The sequence below is a fragment of the Erpetoichthys calabaricus genome, chromosome 10 (genome assembly GCF_900747795.2).
Source record: "Erpetoichthys calabaricus chromosome 10, fErpCal1.3, whole genome shotgun sequence".
Lineage (NCBI taxonomy): Eukaryota > Metazoa > Chordata > Cladistia > Polypteriformes > Polypteridae > Erpetoichthys > Erpetoichthys calabaricus.
The window spans coordinates 49,447,416-49,468,147 of record NC_041403.2 but is presented as its reverse complement, the minus strand read 5'-3'; the positions used below and the strand labels follow the sequence as shown (position 1 = coordinate 49,468,147).

General features: G+C 35.7%; 1 protein-coding gene across 4 annotated transcripts in view; it reads left to right on the top strand.

Moving 5' to 3' along the window:
- miga1 (mitoguardin 1) overlaps positions 1–20,732 on the top strand; it is a 106,020-nt gene that overhangs the window by 79,994 nt on the left and 5,294 nt on the right. For all 4 annotated transcript variants that reach the window (XM_051933114.1, XM_051933115.1, XM_028811186.2 and 1 more), the window contains 4 exons: positions 4,601–4,699; positions 4,843–4,977; positions 14,343–14,396; positions 16,841–16,957. In XM_051933114.1, the coding sequence (XP_051789074.1) occupies positions 4,601–4,699; positions 4,843–4,977; positions 14,343–14,396; positions 16,841–16,957 (405 nt within the window). The remainder of the gene's footprint in view (positions 1–4,600; positions 4,700–4,842; positions 4,978–14,342; positions 14,397–16,840; positions 16,958–20,732) is intronic.

Sequence of the window (20,732 nt, the reverse complement as noted above, 5' to 3'; positions counted from 1 at the left end):
ACGGGAATTTTAACGCACATGCATGCACCTACATCCCCACCCTCCAAACATTTCACATATTTGAACATGCAAATATTCATAAATAGCCCCTTCCGTTCAGTATTTTGTTAAATGACAATGGCAAAAGGACATGGAGAAAAGGTTTTCAGAGAATGTGAAGGAAAAATGTACTATTTGTTGGCTTAAGTAGTGGTATAAGCAACAAAAGGAAATTGATGGAGTAATACAGCGTGGCAAAGACACTCGAAAGTTCAAGTTCAGAAAGTTGCACAGCGCCCAAAATAAAAAAAAGAAGTGGTCAGATATCAAAGTTGATGTGAAAAGATGAGTCGCAGCCCACTGTCTGTTTATTGTGTTTCAGACAATATTACAAAAGCTGACCCCCGTACTGGGGATGCAACTCCAGGTGGTGATGGTGCTGCTGTGCCCTGCATATCTTTGGGAGCTGGCTGCGCACACACCTCTGCCTTGGAAACCGCTGGGCGACCATCTGGCCGATGGATGCTATTCTGGAGTCACAAAATGCAATAATGGATGCTGAAAGAGATGTGGCCAATGAACTAAGGAATATAATGGCTGCTATACTATGTGATATTGACCATAAATTAAATGAATTGGTTAAAAAATAAATTCTGCATCTGATTACCTGTTTTTACATTCTGTTAATTACATTCAAAAGAAGTAATGCTGTCCGATTTGGATGACCATTTGGTGAATCAGGGTCAGGTTCATCATACTGTATCTCTTCAGGGCAAGCCACAATCATGTGCCACATTTTGCAGCACACTATATGCTTGCATAATGCAACACACTTTTGATGGACTATAGAACAGCTCGTTAGTAGAGTAGAAATGTTTTCTGTTTACATAAGCAAATTCATTCTCTGAAGGAGCCTTTATAGTGTAGCAGCATCGCCAAGCACCACAATGGATAGATTCTCTGCTCTTTACAATACAATACAATACAATACAATACAATTTATTTTTGTATTGCCCAAAATCATACAAAAAGTGCCGCAACGGGCTTTAACAGGCTCTACCTCTTGACAGCCCCCCCAGCCTTGACTCTCTAAGAAGACAAGGAAAAACTCCCAAAAAACCCTTGTAGGGGAAAAAATGGAAGAAACCTTGAGAAAGGCAGTTCAAAAAGAGACCCCTTTCCAGGTAGGTTGGGTGTGCAGTGGGTGTCAAAAAGAAGGGGGTCAATACAATACAATACACAGAACAAATCCTCAATACAGTATAAAGATAAAAAATTTTACAAGTACGGACCAGAATTTAACAGTAGATGATATCACGTAATATGATTTGGATTTGTTTAGAGTCCTGGAGACCTCAACCATCAAGCTACCTCCCCCATTTGGCCTTTCCACAGCTGAAACATTGCTTGGCCAGCAATCTGATGAAAGGACCCCTCTACCCCATGATTCCTGCGATCCTCCATCAGGGATGGCTTTACCTTAGGCAGGCAAAACAACTTGGCAGGTGGGCTGTGGCACCAAGTGCCACATTTGAGTACCGAGAAGAGAAACAGAATAGGTGAGAGTTAGTAACAAATTATAACTATTATGTTAATTATGTTTTAGTGCTAATGACTAACAACAGAGATACAGTCTGTACAGTTAATCAGCAGCTCTAGTCAGGATGCTCTTTACATGCCTCTTTGAGGCGACTCGCTATCCTTGAAAGGACTGTTTGCATTTTGCCAGACTAGTTGGAAAAGCACCTGAAACTGTGTGGAGTCGCTGTTTTTATAGGCTCTCCTGCTATAGATGATGCAATGCCAGCTCATTCTTTTGGTGATCCATCCCTGGCTGATGTAACTTGTCCAGCACCGTTTCAGTAGCAATGTGCGTGCAGTTGACTGCTCTGATTAAATTTGGAAAACTGAACAGTGCTGTAAATTACTGTAAATTGTAAAATGTTTGCCAGTTCATCCACAGTCTAAGGAAATATTATACAGTATATCTGAAAGACAAGTGGATAATAGCATCCTATACAGTTGGAATGGCACAACTCAGTGATGATTGTGCAATACCCGATCGGTCAGCAGGTTCACGTTGAAAAGCTCCTGTGGCTAAAAATCTAAGGGTGGACAGAACTTAAAAAGGAGCAGGTACAGCAGAATTCCACAAAGTCTCCCTTTGTAAAACCGTCACCAGTTCAGTACACAGCTCCAAGAGGATAGATCTTGGAAATCGAAATCGACTTAGAACCCAGTCATTATCATCTATATAAATGCACACTGTCTTCTTATTCTTCCATTTGGGATGTCTTGTAACAACGCTAAAGCAGTTATGGTAGTTGGAATAGTTTGGCCATTCCATGGACCATTATATTGTTACAGAATGATTATAATCAATTGAATTAAATTTGTAAACAATATGCAATTAATTTCAGTGTATTTCATAAAACCTGCTTCATGGATGTGAATGTAAAAAAGAAATGGACACTACACAGAAACAGTAGCGCTACTTTAATGCTGGGTGCCGACCGTTTGCAAAACCCAGCAGAAACATGCATGTGCACTGTGTAAGGCTGCTGTGAAAATGTGCATGGCTTTATGCCAAATTTAGTTTTTATACATGTTGAAGTGTGAGTGGAAACAGGCATATGCACCATTTTTGTGCGTACGCATTGTTTATACATGATGTACCAGTCAGTATATAAAGTGCTTTCTGTCCCAGATTTTGGGTTCAATTAACAATCTTTTTATTTATTTATTTTTTTTTCTGCAGTGCTACCTAGTACAAAAATCTTTCAGGGGATTAGGCCTTTGTGTAGTTTTTGACTGTACATTTTGTTTTTGGCATTGGGCTTTGGTATTCTGATTCATTTGTTCTTGTAGGCTTTGACCTCTGCAGCTCTTTTACCATATGTTTTACCCTTCTGTCTCCTGATCTTGTTTTTACTACCAATACCCCACCCCCACTTCAACTCTAGCGGTACACCTATAAAGTAAGTAGTTTATAGCTGAAACCCCAGTATTCATGGTTTTCCATCTCTTCATCAGTTTGTAGTATGTTAATTTTATGTAGTACTTTAATAGTTTAAGTTGCGAGTATTGCCCATAAACACCTGCTACAGTCAATAGATAAAAATGTATAAACATTCTAACTTACTCATAAGGTAGGACATCCTACTATGACATCCTAACAACTACATAGTTGTTTTTTATTTGTAACGTTTCTTAGTTGTTCATATTTTATGATGATTCTTAAGTTTCAGACAACACATACAGTACATCTACAATCCAATACAGTCAAAGCCCGGTTATATTTTTGCAAAATATATTAGCTATTAAAGCGTAATGAGATCACAAATTTAATTTCCCTTGACACCTTTCTTTGCTTTAAATATTCTTTGTGTGGGGAGGGAAAGTCATTTATTATACTTAGTTAACTTATCATTGAAGTACTTGTTCAGCATTCAGACACTTAATATTCCAGAACATGAATTTAGTGTCTCACTGACTTACTATTTAATTATAACATGGAACATCAACATTCTAGGATAAGATTTAAATAACATGGCTTACTTTTGTCATTTTCTAAATAAAACTATAATTTGTAAAACTTTTATGCTAACTTTCAGTGTATATGCTATTTCACATTGAAGACTTCCACTGCAACTTATTCATCACCTTGCATTATCATCCTTCTACTTTTCTGCAGCTCTGAATGGCTGTGCCTTTCTAATATATTGGCTTATTAAAAATTGGTAAAATTGGGCTTACAAAGGTCAGTCCTACACAGGCCTTTAGTTGGGAGTTCATTTGAAAATGCATATAAATAACCGACAACAGAAATTCCTTTTTGACAAATTATTGTTGTAAATATTATCAATAATGTTAAATATTTGTCCCAACAAAGCCCATTAGACTAACAAGATATAAAAAGTCAATGCTTTTGCAAATGGGTGCTTACAAAATGTATAGGAAAACAATAGTTAGTATTCCTGATTTTTTTTTTAAACATATTCTGTTACTAACCTAGAAATCAAAAGCATACACATGCCTGGAAAGACAATTGCATGGCTTATATAAGCAATTAATTAAACTTAAATAGATAAAGCATACTTTTGTTGAATAGTATGTCCAGCTACAAATTAGAGATGAACTAAAGGAAACTGATGAATTTAAAACCTTTAATTTAGTTTGACATAGACTTTGTAAAGAGGCACAATTGTTACTATAAATCTGACACAACTATTGTATATTAATGAAATTCATTGACTTCTTTAGTAAGCTTTGTCAGCTTTGTGTTAGTTCAGATGAACTGCTGATACACAAGTGATTTTTAAATTATATTCACTGGAATGTATTTATTAAATTTTTAATTAAAAGAATAAACAATAAATAGTTGCATTTTTTGTTTATATACATGATGTTTATTTCAACACTGTGCTTAATAAGTTCACATGTTCCTTATAGTGCAGAGGTAAGCTATATAACTAAATATGCTGCAATCTTTTTCTAAAACAAAATTCCAATTTTTACTGAGGAAAGTATTGATAGTCCAAACCACTCGATTTTATATAGTACATCACTTGATAATATACATTGTGTAGATATACAGTAAAAATTAGTTTTATTACTTTAGAACCCAAAGAGGTTTGAGGAGCTTTATGAGGAAATGATGCTGTTTTTAGATCAGACAGACCACTGGGAGAACACTAAAGCTGAACTTGCTGCTAGAGGGGTAAGTTTTTTTTTGTTTTTTTTTGGCTATTATTATCATTCTACACAAGTATGTAATTATTTTTATTGTAGCTTTGACTTTGTTGTCTTGAGAACATAATGGATAGGTTTATAATAAATATTCATACTATGTACCTTTGACAGGTAAGGCACTTGAATTTTTATGACATTGTCCTTGACTTCATTCTAATGGATTCATTTGAAGATTTGGAAAATCCACCTATTTCTATACAGAATGTAGTCAACAATCGATGGCTAAACAGTTCATTTAAAGAAACTGTAAGTAATTTGTGCTTTTTCCTTTAAGAAGTAAAGAAGGTGTGGGGTGTGCCGTTTAAGTACTATCTGTTCGGTGTGAAAATGTTAAATTAACTTTTTGTTTATTTTGAGAAACTAAAATAAGTAATTTACCAGAAATGTATTTGTGCCAGTTTACCTTAATGTTAAGGCAGAATTCATTTTCTAACATGGATATGTAAGTACATGTTTACTGGTAGTGTTTTTACAATAAACTGCTTTTCATATCCAGTATTAATATGTGATATATTGTTTACCACTTACACAATAAACTTTACTAAAAATAGTCAACTTCATATATATATATATATATATATATATATATATATATATATATATATATATATATATATATATATATATATATAGTCAAACTAGAAAAAAAAAGCATCAGAAAGCAAGCAAGAACAAAAAAAGACAAAACCTAACAAAACAGAATTCAATCCTTTCCTGAACTTGTTACTTATAACACTACAGTAGGATTATGTTTGTTTGTGATCCAAATATTGTCCAGTTGGGGAAAGATGATTTGTATGTTCCATACTGAAGACATTTTTATTATAACACACTGGAAGCTGTTGTGGAAAACAGGACGATCTTCAAAAACTTCCCTCCATCCCCTCCAGGAAGCACTTTCTTTCAGCACTTTTAGTCACATGCTCAATCCGCCACAGTGTGCTAAGAAGTACCTCTGGGGTCTTTTCTGCCTACTGCTATCAGGCAATTCAATGCTTCCACCCATTGTACTGTTTATTTATTTATCAATTGATTAATTGATTGATTGGCTGTATTATCTGTCCTGTGAGTCTGTATCTTTATTTTATTGTGTTTCTGTTTCTGTATGCCATGCGATGGGTGACACCTCAGCACCAGTATGCATTTGCATTTTTCCATGGGATTAATAAAGTTTATTACATTTTATCTAATAATAAGACAGTAATGTAAAATTTGCTATTTCTGCTGGATTTAAAGTAAAACGGTGAATACATTGTGAGGCAAATATATGGAATATAACTATTTCTGTACATATATAATTCAAAGGATAAGTTTGGTATTTTTCAGGTCAAACTTATTTCTTCTCAATCATAGTATATATTAATTTGCCACATAAAATTGCTTTCTAAAGTGAATTGTCGAAGGGGACATATTTGCTAAGTTTTAAGGGGTTTTATTCACCTATAGACTTGGGTACCCTTAAGCCCTATTGTAAGCTGCAAGAATATGGAAGGTATATTTTTAAATTTATCAGTATGCTTTAGAAGACTATTTTATGTGAAAAAGTAACATACTACTTACCAAGATATAGAAATAACAATGACTTGAAAAATGCCAAATTTATCCTATAATGTCTGATGACAAATATGACATTAAATGTTTTATCTGCACATATTAAGTAACCAAGAATTGGGACAACTGACTAAAGAACATTTTGTGATAGAGAAGTGTTTCCTGTTATACTAAATGTGTACAGATACTATAGCCGTATACTTGTGAAGAGTTTAAATGCAAAATTACATCTTTTTGTTGTGACCAAATGCAAGGGAGAATCCTGACAATATAACATTTACATGTTTATTTCATTCATATTCAAACATTCTTTTTCAAAAAAAAAATCTTAAAAAAATAGTTTTTCAGAAAAAAGTATGTAGCTACAATAATGTACTATACCTAAGCAATAAAGTACAGTACACAAAAAATCACATCAATGTGGATTTTTTTTGGCAAATAAAATAAATTTTAGGCCATTAAATGCTCTCTATTAAATGTATGTGTGTATGTCGTATAAAACCAAATGTCAATTTATGGTATATGCTTTTCTGTACAGAGTGCAAGTATTGTTAAAAATGAATTAAGTCCTAAATGTCTCCTCATAAAAACGGATGAATCATTTATTGTTTACCTATTTCTACATTTACACTTGTTTTAATTGATCACACACAAAACTCACAGAAGATGGAGTCCCAAACCAAAACAACTGTAAAAGTAAAATAAACACTTTGCATACAGCACCAACAGTGAAACCTTATATTGTCATTTTGAATTTTTGAAAGTCACTGACTGGTTTAAATTATATACAGTATAATGAACTGTACTAGAACGGAAGCAACAAGTATTGCATTCTGAAACAAAAGAAGGCATTCTGAAAAGTCAAGGAGGAGGTGAAGTGCATCAGGAATAGTAAAGGGGAATTAAAAAAATGCATACAGTGAAATAGAACATTTTCTGAGGTCTTCACAAATGTGGAAGATGATAACCTCCCAGTTGTAAATGGGACTACTAAGGATGTACTGATTGATTTGGAAATTGTAGAGGGAGAAGTACTGTTGAGATTGAATAGGCTGAAATCAAACAAATCCTCCAGGACCAGATAATATTTATCCTCAAGTTCTTGAGGAGGTTAGTGAGTACATACATAAAAACCCTTGACACGCATATTAGGAAGTCACTGCACACTGGAGAAATTCCAAAGGACTGGAAAATGGCAAAAATTGTCCCGTTCTATATAAAGGGTGACCGAACAGATCCAAACTACTATAGGCCAGTAAGCTTAACGCGGTCTTACAGGAAAATTAAAAGAAGGTTATATTAAACAAGTTAATTAAGGAATTAATTGAGCATGGAGATAATTAGTTGATGTGATAGAGATTTGATGTGATATATTGTACGTGCAAGAGACTAAATGGAAGGGAAGTAAGGCCAAAGGATCGGAGGTGGTGTCCTATCATGGTGTGAATGGGAGGAGAAATGGGGTAGGGGTTATCCTGAAGGAACAGCATGTCAAGAGTGTTTTGGAGGTGAAAAGAGTGTCAGACAGAGTGATGATTATGAAGCTGGAAGTTGAAGGTGTGATGAAGAATATTGTTAGTGCATATGCCCTGCACGTTGGGTGTGCAGTTGATGAGAAAGAAGGTTTCCTGAGTGTGTTGAATGAAGTGGTAGAGAGTATAACAAGAGAGAGAGAGTGGTGATTGGAGCAGATTTCACTGGACATGTTGAACAGAGGAGATGAAGAAATGATGGGCAAGTATGGTGTCAAGAAGAGAAATGCAAAAGGTCAGATGGTAGTGAATTTTGGGAAAAGGATGAATACGTATTTTAAGAAGAGGGAGGAACATAGGGTGACGTACAAGAGTGGAGGAAGATGCACACAGATAGATTATACCCTATGCTAATGGATCAGTCTAAATGAAATTATAGACTGCAAAGTGGTAGCAGGGGAAAGCGTAGTTAGGCAGCATAGGATGGTGGTCTGTAGGATGACATTGGAGAGCAAGAAGAGGAGGAGAGCCAAGGATCAAATGGAGGAAGATAAAAAAGGAAGACTGCAATGTTGAGTTCAGGGAAGAGGCAAAACAGGCACTGGGTGGCAGTGAAGATTTACCAGACAGCTGGGCAACTGCAGCAGAAGTAGAAATGGTGACAGTAAGAAGAGCGCTTGGCGTGACATCTGGAAAGAGGAAGGAGGAAAAGGAGACCTGGTAGTGAAATGGGGAGGTACCAGAGAATACCCAGAGGAAGAGGTAGCCGAAGAAGAAGTGGGATAATCAGAGAGATGCAGAAAGTAGACAAGAGTACAAGGAGATAAGATGTAAGGTGAAGGCTAATAAAAAGGTGCATGATGAGCTGCATGAATGGTTGGACACTAAGGAGGGAGAAAAGGACCTGTACCAATTGGCTAGACAGAGGGACCAAGCTAGGAAAGATGTGCAGCAGGTTAGGGTGATAAAGGTAGAAGATAGAAACATACTTGCAAGCAAGGAGAGGGTGTTGAGCAGATAGAGTACTTTGAGAGGCAGATGAATGAAGAGAATGAGAAAGAAAAGGTTGGATGATGTGAAGATAGTGAATCAGGAAGTACAATGGATTAGCAAGGAGGAAGTAAGGATAGCTGTAAAGAGGATGAAGAATGGAAAGGCTGTTGGTCCAGATGAGTTACCTGTGGAAGCATGGAGGTGTTTAGGAGAGATGGCAGTGGAGTTTTTAACCAAATTGTTTAATGCAAATGTTTGGAGAAGAAGTGTACTGGTACTGATTTACAAGAATAAAGGGGTTTGTAGAGAGCTGTAGTAACTATAGAGGGATAAAATCGATGAGCCACTGCATGAAGTTATGGCAAAGAGTAGTGGAAGCTAGGTTATAATTGAGGTGATGATTAGTGAGCAGCAGTATTTTTTCATGTCAGGAAAGAGCACCACAGATGCAATGTTTATTCTGAGGGTGTTGATGGAGAAGTATAGAGAAGGCCAGAAGGAGTTGCATTGTGTCTTTGTGGACCTGAAGAAAAGCATATGACAGGGTAGAAAAGTATGTAACAGTTGTACAGGATATGGACGAGTTAAGTGTGACAGTGGTGAGGACTGCTGTAGGAGTGATGGATGCATTCAAGGTGGAGGTGGGATTACATCAGGGATCAGCTCTGAGCCCTTTCTTATTTGCAATGGTGACGGACAGGTTGGCAAACTAGATTAGACAGGAGTCCCCGTGGACTATGATGTTTGCTGATGACTTTGTAATCTTTAGCGAGAGTAGTGAGCAGGTTAAGGAGACCCTGGATAAGTGGAGATATACTCTAGAGAGGAGAGGAAGGACAGTAGGAACAAGACAGAAAATATGTGTGTAAATGAGAGGGAAGTCAGAGGAGTGGTGAGGATGCAGGGAGTAGAATTGGTGAAGGTGGATGAGTTTAAATACTTGGGATCAACAGTACAGAGTAATGGGGAGTGTGGAAGATAGGTGAAGAAAGAAGTGTAGAGTGGGTGGAGAAGAGTGTCAGGAGTGATTGGTGACAGACAGGTACCAGCAAGAGTGAAAGGTAAGGTCTACAAAATGGTAGTGAGAGCAGCTATATTATATGGTGGCACTTACCAAAAAGCAGAAGACAGAGCTGGAGGTGGCAGAGTTAAAGATGCTAAGATCTGCATTTGGTGTGATGAGGAAGGACAGGATAATAAAAGACTACATTAGAGGTTCAGCTCAGGTTGGACGGTTTGGAGATGAAGTCAGAGAGGCAAGATTGCGTTGGTTTGGACATGTGCAGAGGTGAGATGCTGGATATATTGGGATAAGGATGGAACTACCAGGTAAGAGAAAAAGAGGAAGGCCTAAGATGAGGTTTATGGATATGGTGAATGTCTTCCATGTCTGCATGCAGGTGGTGGGTGTAACAGAGCAAGATGCAGAGAACAGGAGGATTTGGAAAAAGATGATCCGCTGTGGTGACCCCTAACGGGACCAGTGAAAAGAAGAAGAATTATTAAGCATGTACAGGGATTTTTCTGAACAGTTACCATGGGTTCAGAAGAGGGAGGTCATGTTTTATTAGCATGCTGAAATTCTATGAGGAAGCAACAAAACTGTATAATCAAATTGGATCTAATGATGATATTTATCTGGACTTTCAGAAAGCATTTGATAAGGTGCCACATGAGAGGCTGGGAATCAAACTAAAAGAAATGGGAGTTCAGGGTGATGTTTTTAGGTGGGTGCAGAATTGGTTCAGACACAGGAAGCAGAGGGTGATGGCACAAGGCACCTTATCAGAATTGGCTGATGTTAATTAAGAGTGGTTTTCCATGGGGGGTCAGTGCTCGGGCCACTGCTATTTTTAGTATATACTGTGTAAATGATTTGGATAGGAATGTAAGTAACAAGCTGGTTATGTTTGCAGATGATACCAAGATAGGTGGGTTGGCACATAATCTGGAATCCATTAAATCATTACAGAGGGACTTGGACAGATTTGTGGCAGATGAAGTTTAATGTCAGTAAATGTAAAATATTTCACAAAGGAAGTAAAAATGTTAGGTTTGAATACATAGTGAGAAGTGTGCAGTGTTTTTGTTTTTTCTTTGTTGTTCAATTTATAGTCAATAGGCCTAAACCAACATCACAAAGTCAACTTGGCAGCTTAGTAAAAAAAAAAAAAAAAGTTAATGTTATCACATACGAAGCAATAAAGTTGAAAGTTTATGTACATTGCTTACTCTAGTCACTCGCCAATTAATGTCTCAGTTTCTAATCTTGAAAATTATTATTGCAGTCAATACAACACAATTTCATGTTATTTAAAAAAGGAAGCAAAAATTTCAGGGTTATTTACATAAACAGAAATGTGTGTGTATGTGTGTGTGCATATATACATATCACACACACACTGTACATTCACAGTGTTGTTCCATAAATAAAACTTCAATTGGTATTGCATTAATTTTAATATTAAAAGAGACTTGGAAAAATATACAATTTGCTTTTATTCTTTTAGAAGTTTTTCTGGGAGTTTGTGTGAAACAGAAGTGCTTCTGCTCCAGTATCCTTCAGAATACTTGGCCATTGTTTTGGTGGGGGGTTGGGGGGGGTTTAGTTTTTTCAGGCCTTATTTGGAAAATTTTTTGAATCATTGATATGTAGATTCCAAAAGCTAAAATTTCAGTGTTGTGGCTGTACATTCTTGCGTGCTGTTTTTGAGCTTAAAAATTTAAAAAATTTCTCTTTACAAACTTGTCTGAAGAAATTATAGCTGAATGTAACATCAGACATGAACCATGTATAATTGCTTGCACATTATTTTATAGATTCATTGCCAAAGTTTGTGATGGGTTTCATTTGAAAAAATACATCAGTATGCAGGTATTATCGAGTTCACACTGATGGCACAAATGGTGAAATTGTATAGCATTTTGACAGATTGGTAGTCCACGAAATGTGTTGTTAATTTATAGCCATATTCAACAAATACTTGTGCAGTTATAGTGGATTTATTGTTTTCATCTGCATGTTTTCTTAAAGAATAACAAAAAATAGTATTAGAACAGAATGACCAAAAAAGTGTTGTCATGGAGGCATGCAGGTTACAGGAGGATCTGCATTCAAGCTGCCCTACATACTTGCCACTTTCCCAGCAGCCTGCCATGTCGCAACTCCTTTGGCAGTTCAGACAGCTTCTGCTTCTTCTCAATGTGCAATGCAGATTTGTTTTCAAGTAGTGCTGGGAGGTATACCGGTTCATATCGAAAACTGTTTTTTATTTTTGTTATGATATGGATTTTTCTTATACCGCAACACCGGTTTAAATAGCCTAAACAACGTTCGGAACGTGGCGCAGTGGGAAACTGTGTTAAGGGGGGACCTTTTTTACTGCTACACCGCTAAACACGCATGGAACGGAGTACATGCATTAGTAGATGTACTGAGCGGTGAAAATGGACAGAGAACATTCCGAAACTGTAGCAGGCAATAAAGTTGAACATGATGACACGTGTCTGTTTTATAGAGATACATTGGTTTTATACAGTCAGATTTGGACCAAACAACTATTTACTTGCAAATATTGTCAAGCTAAAGTTGTAACCGGAGGCGGCAACACAAGCAATTTTTTGCACCACCTTAGCCGCAAACATGCTTTGGAGTACCACCCTAAACATCCTCAGGTAAAACTGAAAAAGCTAGAGGACACATGAGTCAGACGTCACTTGTAGACACATTTGCTAGAGGTACTGCCTACGAAAAAAAAAGCAAGCGGTGGATCAAGATAACCAACACCATTACAATCCATATAGCTAACGTATCAGTGGACAGAGATTGTTAGCATTAACAGAAAGTGTAGTTGGTTTACAAAAGATAATTACTATTTATTCCTTTTCTAAGACATGTTCAGTGCAATGCAACTTTTGACAAGCACCTCTGGATATTTTATTAAGTCTAAATGCCTCTTTGGATGGTTGAAAATATGTTGTCAAAATTATAGTTTAAGTTGTATGCAAAATTTGTTCAATAGAAAGGTTCTATATTTTGACTGCATCTGTCATGCAGTGTGATTCCTTCTATTCATTAGTGCCACCCCCTTGAAAACTGTCACTTTATGGGGCCATGCAAACCTGTATTAATACTTGTGTGCACATTAAAATGATTTCTTGTACAATGTACAATTCTCATGACAGTGGAATAGGTTACTCTTACCCAGTCTACTGCTGTAATTGCAGTGGAAAATGTGGTTAAAATCCACTCATGCATGGGAAAAAAAATACCGTTGAATACTGTGAAGCCGGTATAATTTTGGAAAAATACTGTGATATAGAATTTTGGTCATACCACCCAGCATTCTTTTCAATCCAAACTGGAACAGCAACAGACTTGATGTACTTAATGATCTTGCAAAGTTCCATTGTCAAGCAGCCTTCCAAGCACCTTGGTGTTTGTTCCCTGTCTAGTAATGTATGTTACTGTTATATAATTCTAAAAAACCTATTTCAAATACTGTACAGATACAGGGATTGAATACTCATACAGAAAGCACATTTCCTTTTTTCTAACATAAAGTAATGTCACGTTAATAAAAAAAAAAACATTTTTTGTGTCCGTGCTTTGAAATAAAATTGTCACAGAGAACTAAATTTCAGTGTAGGATTTTTTTACATAGAATAATTAGAGAACTGGTCATGGAAATGGTAAGCATTTGTAAAGCACTGTATATTTTGGTTTATTATGTTTCTATTGTGTTCTATTTCACCTTTTATGTTTCAAAATGGGCAGTATGGTGGCACAGTGGTAGTGCTACTGCTACAAAGTAAAGAGAACAGGGTTCGCATCTCAGGTCCCTGTGTTGAGTTTGCATGTTATCTCTGTGTCTGATTTGGCTTCCTCACATAATCCAAAGACATGCAGGTTAGGTGGATTGGTGATACTAATTTGGCCGTAGTGTGTGGTTGATGTATGCGTGTGTTCGCCCAGCGATGGACTGGCACCATGTCCTGTGTTTGTTCTTGCCTTATTAACTTGTGTAGGCTCCAGCATCCCCCACGACCCAGTTCAGCACTAAGCGGGTTAGAAAATGACTGACTAGCTGACATTTCAAAATCTGAGGATACACTGAGGTGCTGTGAATAATCTCAAGCCTGCACAGATTTTCCTCTCCAGTTTATTTGGATTTCTTCCTGAATCTCATGGATGTGCAGGTTACTTTGACTGGCAACTCCACATGAGCCTTGGGGATGCCTAGCAGTATTGCTCTGTTTAGAGTTGGTTTTTGTCTTATTCCTGTTTTTGCTTGCTCCTCACAGCCCTGAGCTGGATGACGTAAATTTAGAATTTTGACGAGTAGATACCATATTTGTAAATGTTAAGAAAATGTTATAGCATAATCTCAACATTTTGTTTGAATTAGAGATATAGTGTACTGGTTAATCTGTTTCAGGAGTTTTTCTTATTTCTGATATGTAACAATATATAAAACATTACTCAGTGGCAAACCAGTGAAATCTAGCCTTTCTGGGAGGTTCCATTTATAATAAGATTATTAGAACTAGACTTTAAACAGTATGTAGGTAACATTTATTTATTTTTTGTGACAGGCTGTAGCTTCAAGCTGTTGGTCAGTTTTAAAGCAGAAGAAACAACAAGTAAAGGTAGGCAATGCATCTTATTATTGTTAGATTTTATATTATTTCTTTGATTTGCTTTCCATTTTACTGATCAAATGGTTCCAAAAGTCACATGAACCTACACTAAAATAAGAATTGCTATAGCACACAGCAAATCAGAGGAATATACCCATTTTTATGTCCTGTCCCCCTAAGTCCCCTTTAACACTACTACGTTTTTGTTTAAAAACACTTACTTTAGTCTCTGTTTTCACCTTTCATCCACACTACTCTGGTATTTTTAACCCCTGAAAATGGAGATTTTTGAAAATGCTCTCCAGAGCCATAAATTTCTCAAAATGCAACCTCAACATTATAACATGGACAGGTGGAAACACCTATTTTTGAAAATGCAGATTTTTAAAAATGCAGACTCTAATCATACTCTGATTAGTTTGTGCTTATTATGTATCATTTATCTAATTGGACCCTGCTCATTACATTATTTCATTCCATGATTAGTCAACCTTCATGGAAGGAAAACCATATTTCAACATGGCAACTCCTTTATACCTGCTATTTGTTTTATTGCTTACTTGTATACATCTAAAGTGTATTTTGTGCAGTTTGAGTGCTGCATACATTAGCAAAAGTCTAATAATTTACCAGTCTCTACAGTTTTGCGATAAATCTTGTGTTCAGTGGTGTTAACACCCTTCCAAGAATGTTTCCACCAATGCATTCATTGTAAATGAACGTCTACTTCATGTGGATTTTCTGTCATTTCACTGTAGACAGAGATAATTTCGTGAATGATGTAAAAACACTAGTATGGACAGGTGTCATTTTAGTTTAAAAATGAAAGTGTAGTAGCGTGGATGCATCCATATTGAGCTTTGGTTTTCCCTTGTTTATTATTGTGAACCAGGCAAGACTAAGTTCATTATTAGGTTTGTGTCTCACACCTCAAGATTAACATACACACACTCGGAGATTCATTTTACACAACTTTGCATGAGAGATGCCCAACTGCTAGTCATTCTAGAATATCCCACATGGGATTCCTTCCACACAAGTACATAAGAGTGATGCTTCAATTGAGCCTGTCTCTTCTCAGCACTCCACATTGGGACTCACTGTGACCAGCACTAAAAACATGGGTGTCTCATCCATTTTGTTATATATCACTTACCAGCAAACAGGTTCTTCCTTTTGCTGCACTTGTTCTTCTTTTCAAGTGCAACTTCTCAACCCAAAAACCAGGAATCTTCCCACACCAGCTGTCCCAATATTTACTTCAACTACTAAAGATATAAAGACAAAGTATATAAATGTAAAAGTAATGCTGTATTTATTAAAAGTATAATAATACCTATAGAACAAAAGAATAATAGCAAATAAAATAGCAATAATCTGGATAGAACTTACTGAAAATTATCATTGTCAAGGGACGATGTTGTCCTGGATGGCTTTTTAATTTAGCACAGTGCATAAGTTTGCATTCTACAACGTCCAAACATTTTGGTTTCTTACTCTTTCTTTCTGGCATATCGTGGTCTGTGGTGTTGGTTCCTATGCAAAAGGAGTCATTCCTTCTTAGTTCTTCAAATGGGCCATTATCTATGTTGAAATCCCACGTTGGGGCTCCAGTACAATTGACATAACAAACTTTTGATTGACTAGCTATCATTTTGCTGGATGACTCTGATCAGTCTTTGAACCTGTACATGCCTCTAGAGTCTTCTGTTCCCAAGGTATAAACTAATCAATACAGCTTTTGATCCTGTGGCATCTGAGTTGCTTTCTGTTCCCTCTAGCAGTTATAAACTGACTGAAATAGATGTATTAAAGTTAAATTATAATACAGTAAGAATACGTAAGAGAAAATGCTATGTTAATTGCCCCTGTAATGAAATTGTCTTATAGTTCATCCTGGTTTGTTTGAGTAAATTTAAAACTTAATATAAGCAGTCTGCAGTTTCAAAAATTTGAAGATTTTACACTCAAGGACACTTGGTGTCACCTGAATGTAAATGGGCCATTGCCTAAATAATTGAGACAAAAGCTAAGCCTTCCATAAAACCTAGCTTCGGAGGGAATTGCCTATCTTTTTTAATATTTTGAATAACCTGAATTTTGTAACTATGTTTACATATGGAAAAGGAGAATATTAAAAAAAAGTGCCAACGTAAATGGACACATCGTAAAGGCCTGGAATTTATTAAGTTTGAAAAAGTGATGGATATCAACAAGTAGTGTAAAAACTGCTGTACAAGGCAAAGGCCCAGAGAGAGATAATAGCTTTTAAAAAATTCATTAGAAATGCTCCCTTTCTGTTTGTGTGCTTACTCCTTTGTATTGACTTCCCTGTGATTGTAATAAAGCTATGTCCAGAAGGTATATTTTTAAAAAAATGCCCATTGTAGATACAGGTTCTATAAAATATAAATTGTGTTAAATTTAATCAATTTTGAATGTTTTGTTAACAGGTCCCTAATGGATTTATTGCACACTTTTATGCTATTTGTGAACATGTTAGTCCAGTCCTTGCGTGGGGATTCCTTGGTCACAAAAGTCCTCTGCATGACATCTGCAACTTCTTTAAGGTAGAAGTAGTTATTCATTCAATTTATAATTACAAATTTAAGAATTTTCCATGTCATTCAAGGATTTGCCAATGCATGATACTATTGATGATCAGAAACCTGATAAAAGTACACCGATGAACCAATATACTCCGTGCTTTTTATTAGTCACTCAAGCAATATTGTTATTTAGCAACAGCTTTTTAATCACTTCAGGATGGCTAATGCCAGGAAAATTGTAAGAGGGGTATATATTCATGGGCTTCAAGGCTTGCCAGAAAGAGAAAGGAATTTTCTAAATGCAATAGGAACAAATGTTAGAGTTAGGGTCAGCTGCATGACCTTTGTGTTAAACAGTTGTCATCTTAAAGACTAAACTAAATAATTAGAATATAAGTGATTGATAATGTGGAACATTTGAAAATGTTCTCATGAGAAAAACGTGTGCCTCCTCCACCAGATAAGTGTGCATTTATATTGAATTAGTGTTTACTTGAATAATTAATAAAATTTATGGACAGATTTCAATTTTTTAAAACAGAATTTAATTAATCCTTCTTCTGAAACACTTGTTGTCATCATACTTCCTTGCTAAATGCAACATTGTTATTTTGTAAAAAAGTGATTACATTAATTGTTTCATAAGCTTTAAACCAGCCTATACTGTAGCTTAAGTAGTGTGTATGTGTTTTTTTAGGAACATATATTGAAATTTTCATCTCAATTTTATTTCTTTTCCAAATTAATTTGACATGGACATTGTTTACAATCTGAAACATATAGGCTTTTTAAAAATATGTAAGTGTGGGTATTAGATGAGTGGTGAGATCAAAACCTTCACTGTACCTTCTTTTAAAGTTGTGCAAACAAAATATATATTTTAGTGCTAAATTTGCAAATTCCATGACTGAAAAGTGTGAGTCATACAGTCTTGCTGAAAAACAAATCTGTAGATTAGTTATAAAACATTTAAGAAATGTTGTTGTATGAGTATAAGTTGCATTAAAATGTTGTGAAGGTGAAAGAATAATAAAATAAATGTTATTAAGTACAACATTGAAGATGTAAAAGACAAAGCTTTGTTCTTATATGCTAGCATGCATTGCAAAACCATATGTAAATATTTGATTTCAAAAATGAAGGCCAATTTTCATCAAAAAAGAAAATGGCAGATTTATTTATGAAAATCATTCTGTTTTCTCATGTGTGTCTTAGTTAAAGTGTGACAGTTATATGTAAGTAAACCTGGTTATTTATGCACATTTGTTTTTATATATGTGGTGTGCTCAATGATGAAACACAAACAAATAACCTATGTAATAGTTGCATTAGATAATGAGGTGTACTGTATATTTTAAGAATGGAAAATGGCAAAACTACTGACTTATATTCTTACTGAATTGTTAATCAATTTTCTTCTTCAGGTATTTCCATCACTGTATTGTAGTTATATCAAATTTTTTCAATCCATTCCCCCAATCTGAAAATCAATATATCAAAGTAGAATGGAACCATGCAGGAAATTGTGCTTCTTAAATGAAAATCAGTGCTGAACCTATTGTATAAAAGTAAATTAAAAACAGTATAAAAAGTAACATATGAGAAAATGCTTTGTGATTAATAATAATAACAACATCTTTAAAAATCATGATATAGATAGTTGTTGATTTTCACAAATGAGTAAAGCATAAAAAAATGTAAAACCTTAAGTATACCTCTTGGCACTACTGAGGCAATAATCAGAACATTCAAAACTATTAAAACAATTGTCAGCTTACAAGGACAAGTTTTTAAGAGAAGGTATAGCTACCAGGCCACTTTCACTTAGATCACCTTGTGGTCTCTCTTTGGTCTGTGCAAACATGTCAACTTGTTTTTGATTAGTACATTTTGTGATAAGGTGAAGCTCAGAAAGCAAGCTGACCATACATAAAAATGGCAGAATAGTTTAGCCACTCAATTTAATATCATTCTGGAATGTAGGTGGGGGAGAAGCAGCTGGCTTTCTGTGTGCCTGTGTTTCCACAAAGAAGGACTTGTGTGCTACTTGAAAGCCTAATAAAATGGTGGAGGGCCCAATGTGTCCAACAACATTATTGGCACCATTGGTAGCTGCTACTGGAGTTTGTTTTCCGTTTTTGTTTTGATTATGTTCCCTAAAAACTTTTGAAGGAAACTATACTTTACTTTCTTTGCTGGCACAGTGATTCATAGTGGCTTCATGGATTGAGTAGTCTGGATTCAAACCCACTTTATGTCACATGTGTTTGCTGGTTCTCCCCATTTCTATGTGGGTCTTCTCTGGGTATTCCAGGTGTCTTCCTACATATCGAAACACATGCATGTTACGTTAATTTGCTCTGCAACAGCCTGTCACCCCATCTACCATTGGTTCCTGCCTTGTAACTTTTGCTGCCAGCCCATTATTAACTTGAGTTTGTAACAGTTGTTACTTTTTATTTCTTTAAATATCTTTTTCTTTACCTTGGCTATAACACAGCACAGAGTTCATGCTTCTTCATTATTGATCCAGCATCCTGTGTAACAGCCACTAAGTTTCTGTGTGAAGTTTGCATGGTCTTCTTGTGTGTGTTTGTGTGTTGGCATTCCTCTCAAATCCCCAAAGATGGTCATGTCCATTGGCTGAAGTTGACCATGGATGTCCAGAGTTGTTTCTTGCCTTTCAACTGTATTAAATGGTCTGGAAAATGTTATGTTTGTCCGGGCAAGGAACTACACTGGACAAATCATTTAGGCGCAGGGAGTGAGTTGCAGCATCATTTTTACGAACAGTTATATATCTGTTTTTAAATCTTTAAGATTGTTTTCTTATCAGGAAGATTAGGAGAGTTTATACAACTCATAGCATGACAGTGCTCCTTGATTTGTACAAAATATTGGGGCTAGTGTTCAGGACAAGTGAGGTGTGAAACTGGAAACCCAGTTAACTTGTAAGACATTGAGACAGTTGTTGTATTTCATGTTGTTATAGCTCTGCCACACACTAGGGTCTACTTTGTGGGGAGAAAAAAGCATGCAGTCATCTCTACTGTAGCACTCATGTAAGAGGAACTTTATTTAATTACCTCAAAAATAATCAAATTCTAAGAAAACACAAGGAAATTATATGTATATACACACATAACTCAAATAGTTTTTGGTTGTTTTACAACTGTGAACATTATACTGTAGATAGTATTATTATTTTACTGCTACTTAAATATGTGTTATGGCTATTAATTAATCTACCACAGTATGCAGGTAAAATAATAATTCATTACATTTATATAGCGCTTTTCTCAGTACTCAAAGTGCTATCCACACAGAGTGGAACCGGGAAGCGAACCCACAATCTTCCACAGTCTCCTTACTGCAAAGCAGCAGCACTACCACTGCGCCACCTGTGAGGACAAAAAAGCACATTAGAATTTGTTCAACAGCTATTATGATCACTTTGCTTGAGCATAGTGTCTCACTTTCATGCTTTTCCTGACATTATTTAAGATGGCCTTGTCATTTCACAAGTATTAGATTCCTGAAATCATCTATTGGGAATTTGTTTTTAAATTTTGTATCTAATTTACCCTAACTTAAAAAAAAAAGCTAAGTTGCTTAATTTTACTATTAAAAAAAGTGCTTACAAATATGACAAGTCAAATTATAATTTAAAACTATTTAGAAATATCTCTAAGATTTATTACTTATCAAGTACAGGGTTATGGGTTGGTAAAGCATGTCCTGGGTAGCACTGGGCACGAGGTGATTTGAAGATGCTGTATTTCTAAATTGTTTACAG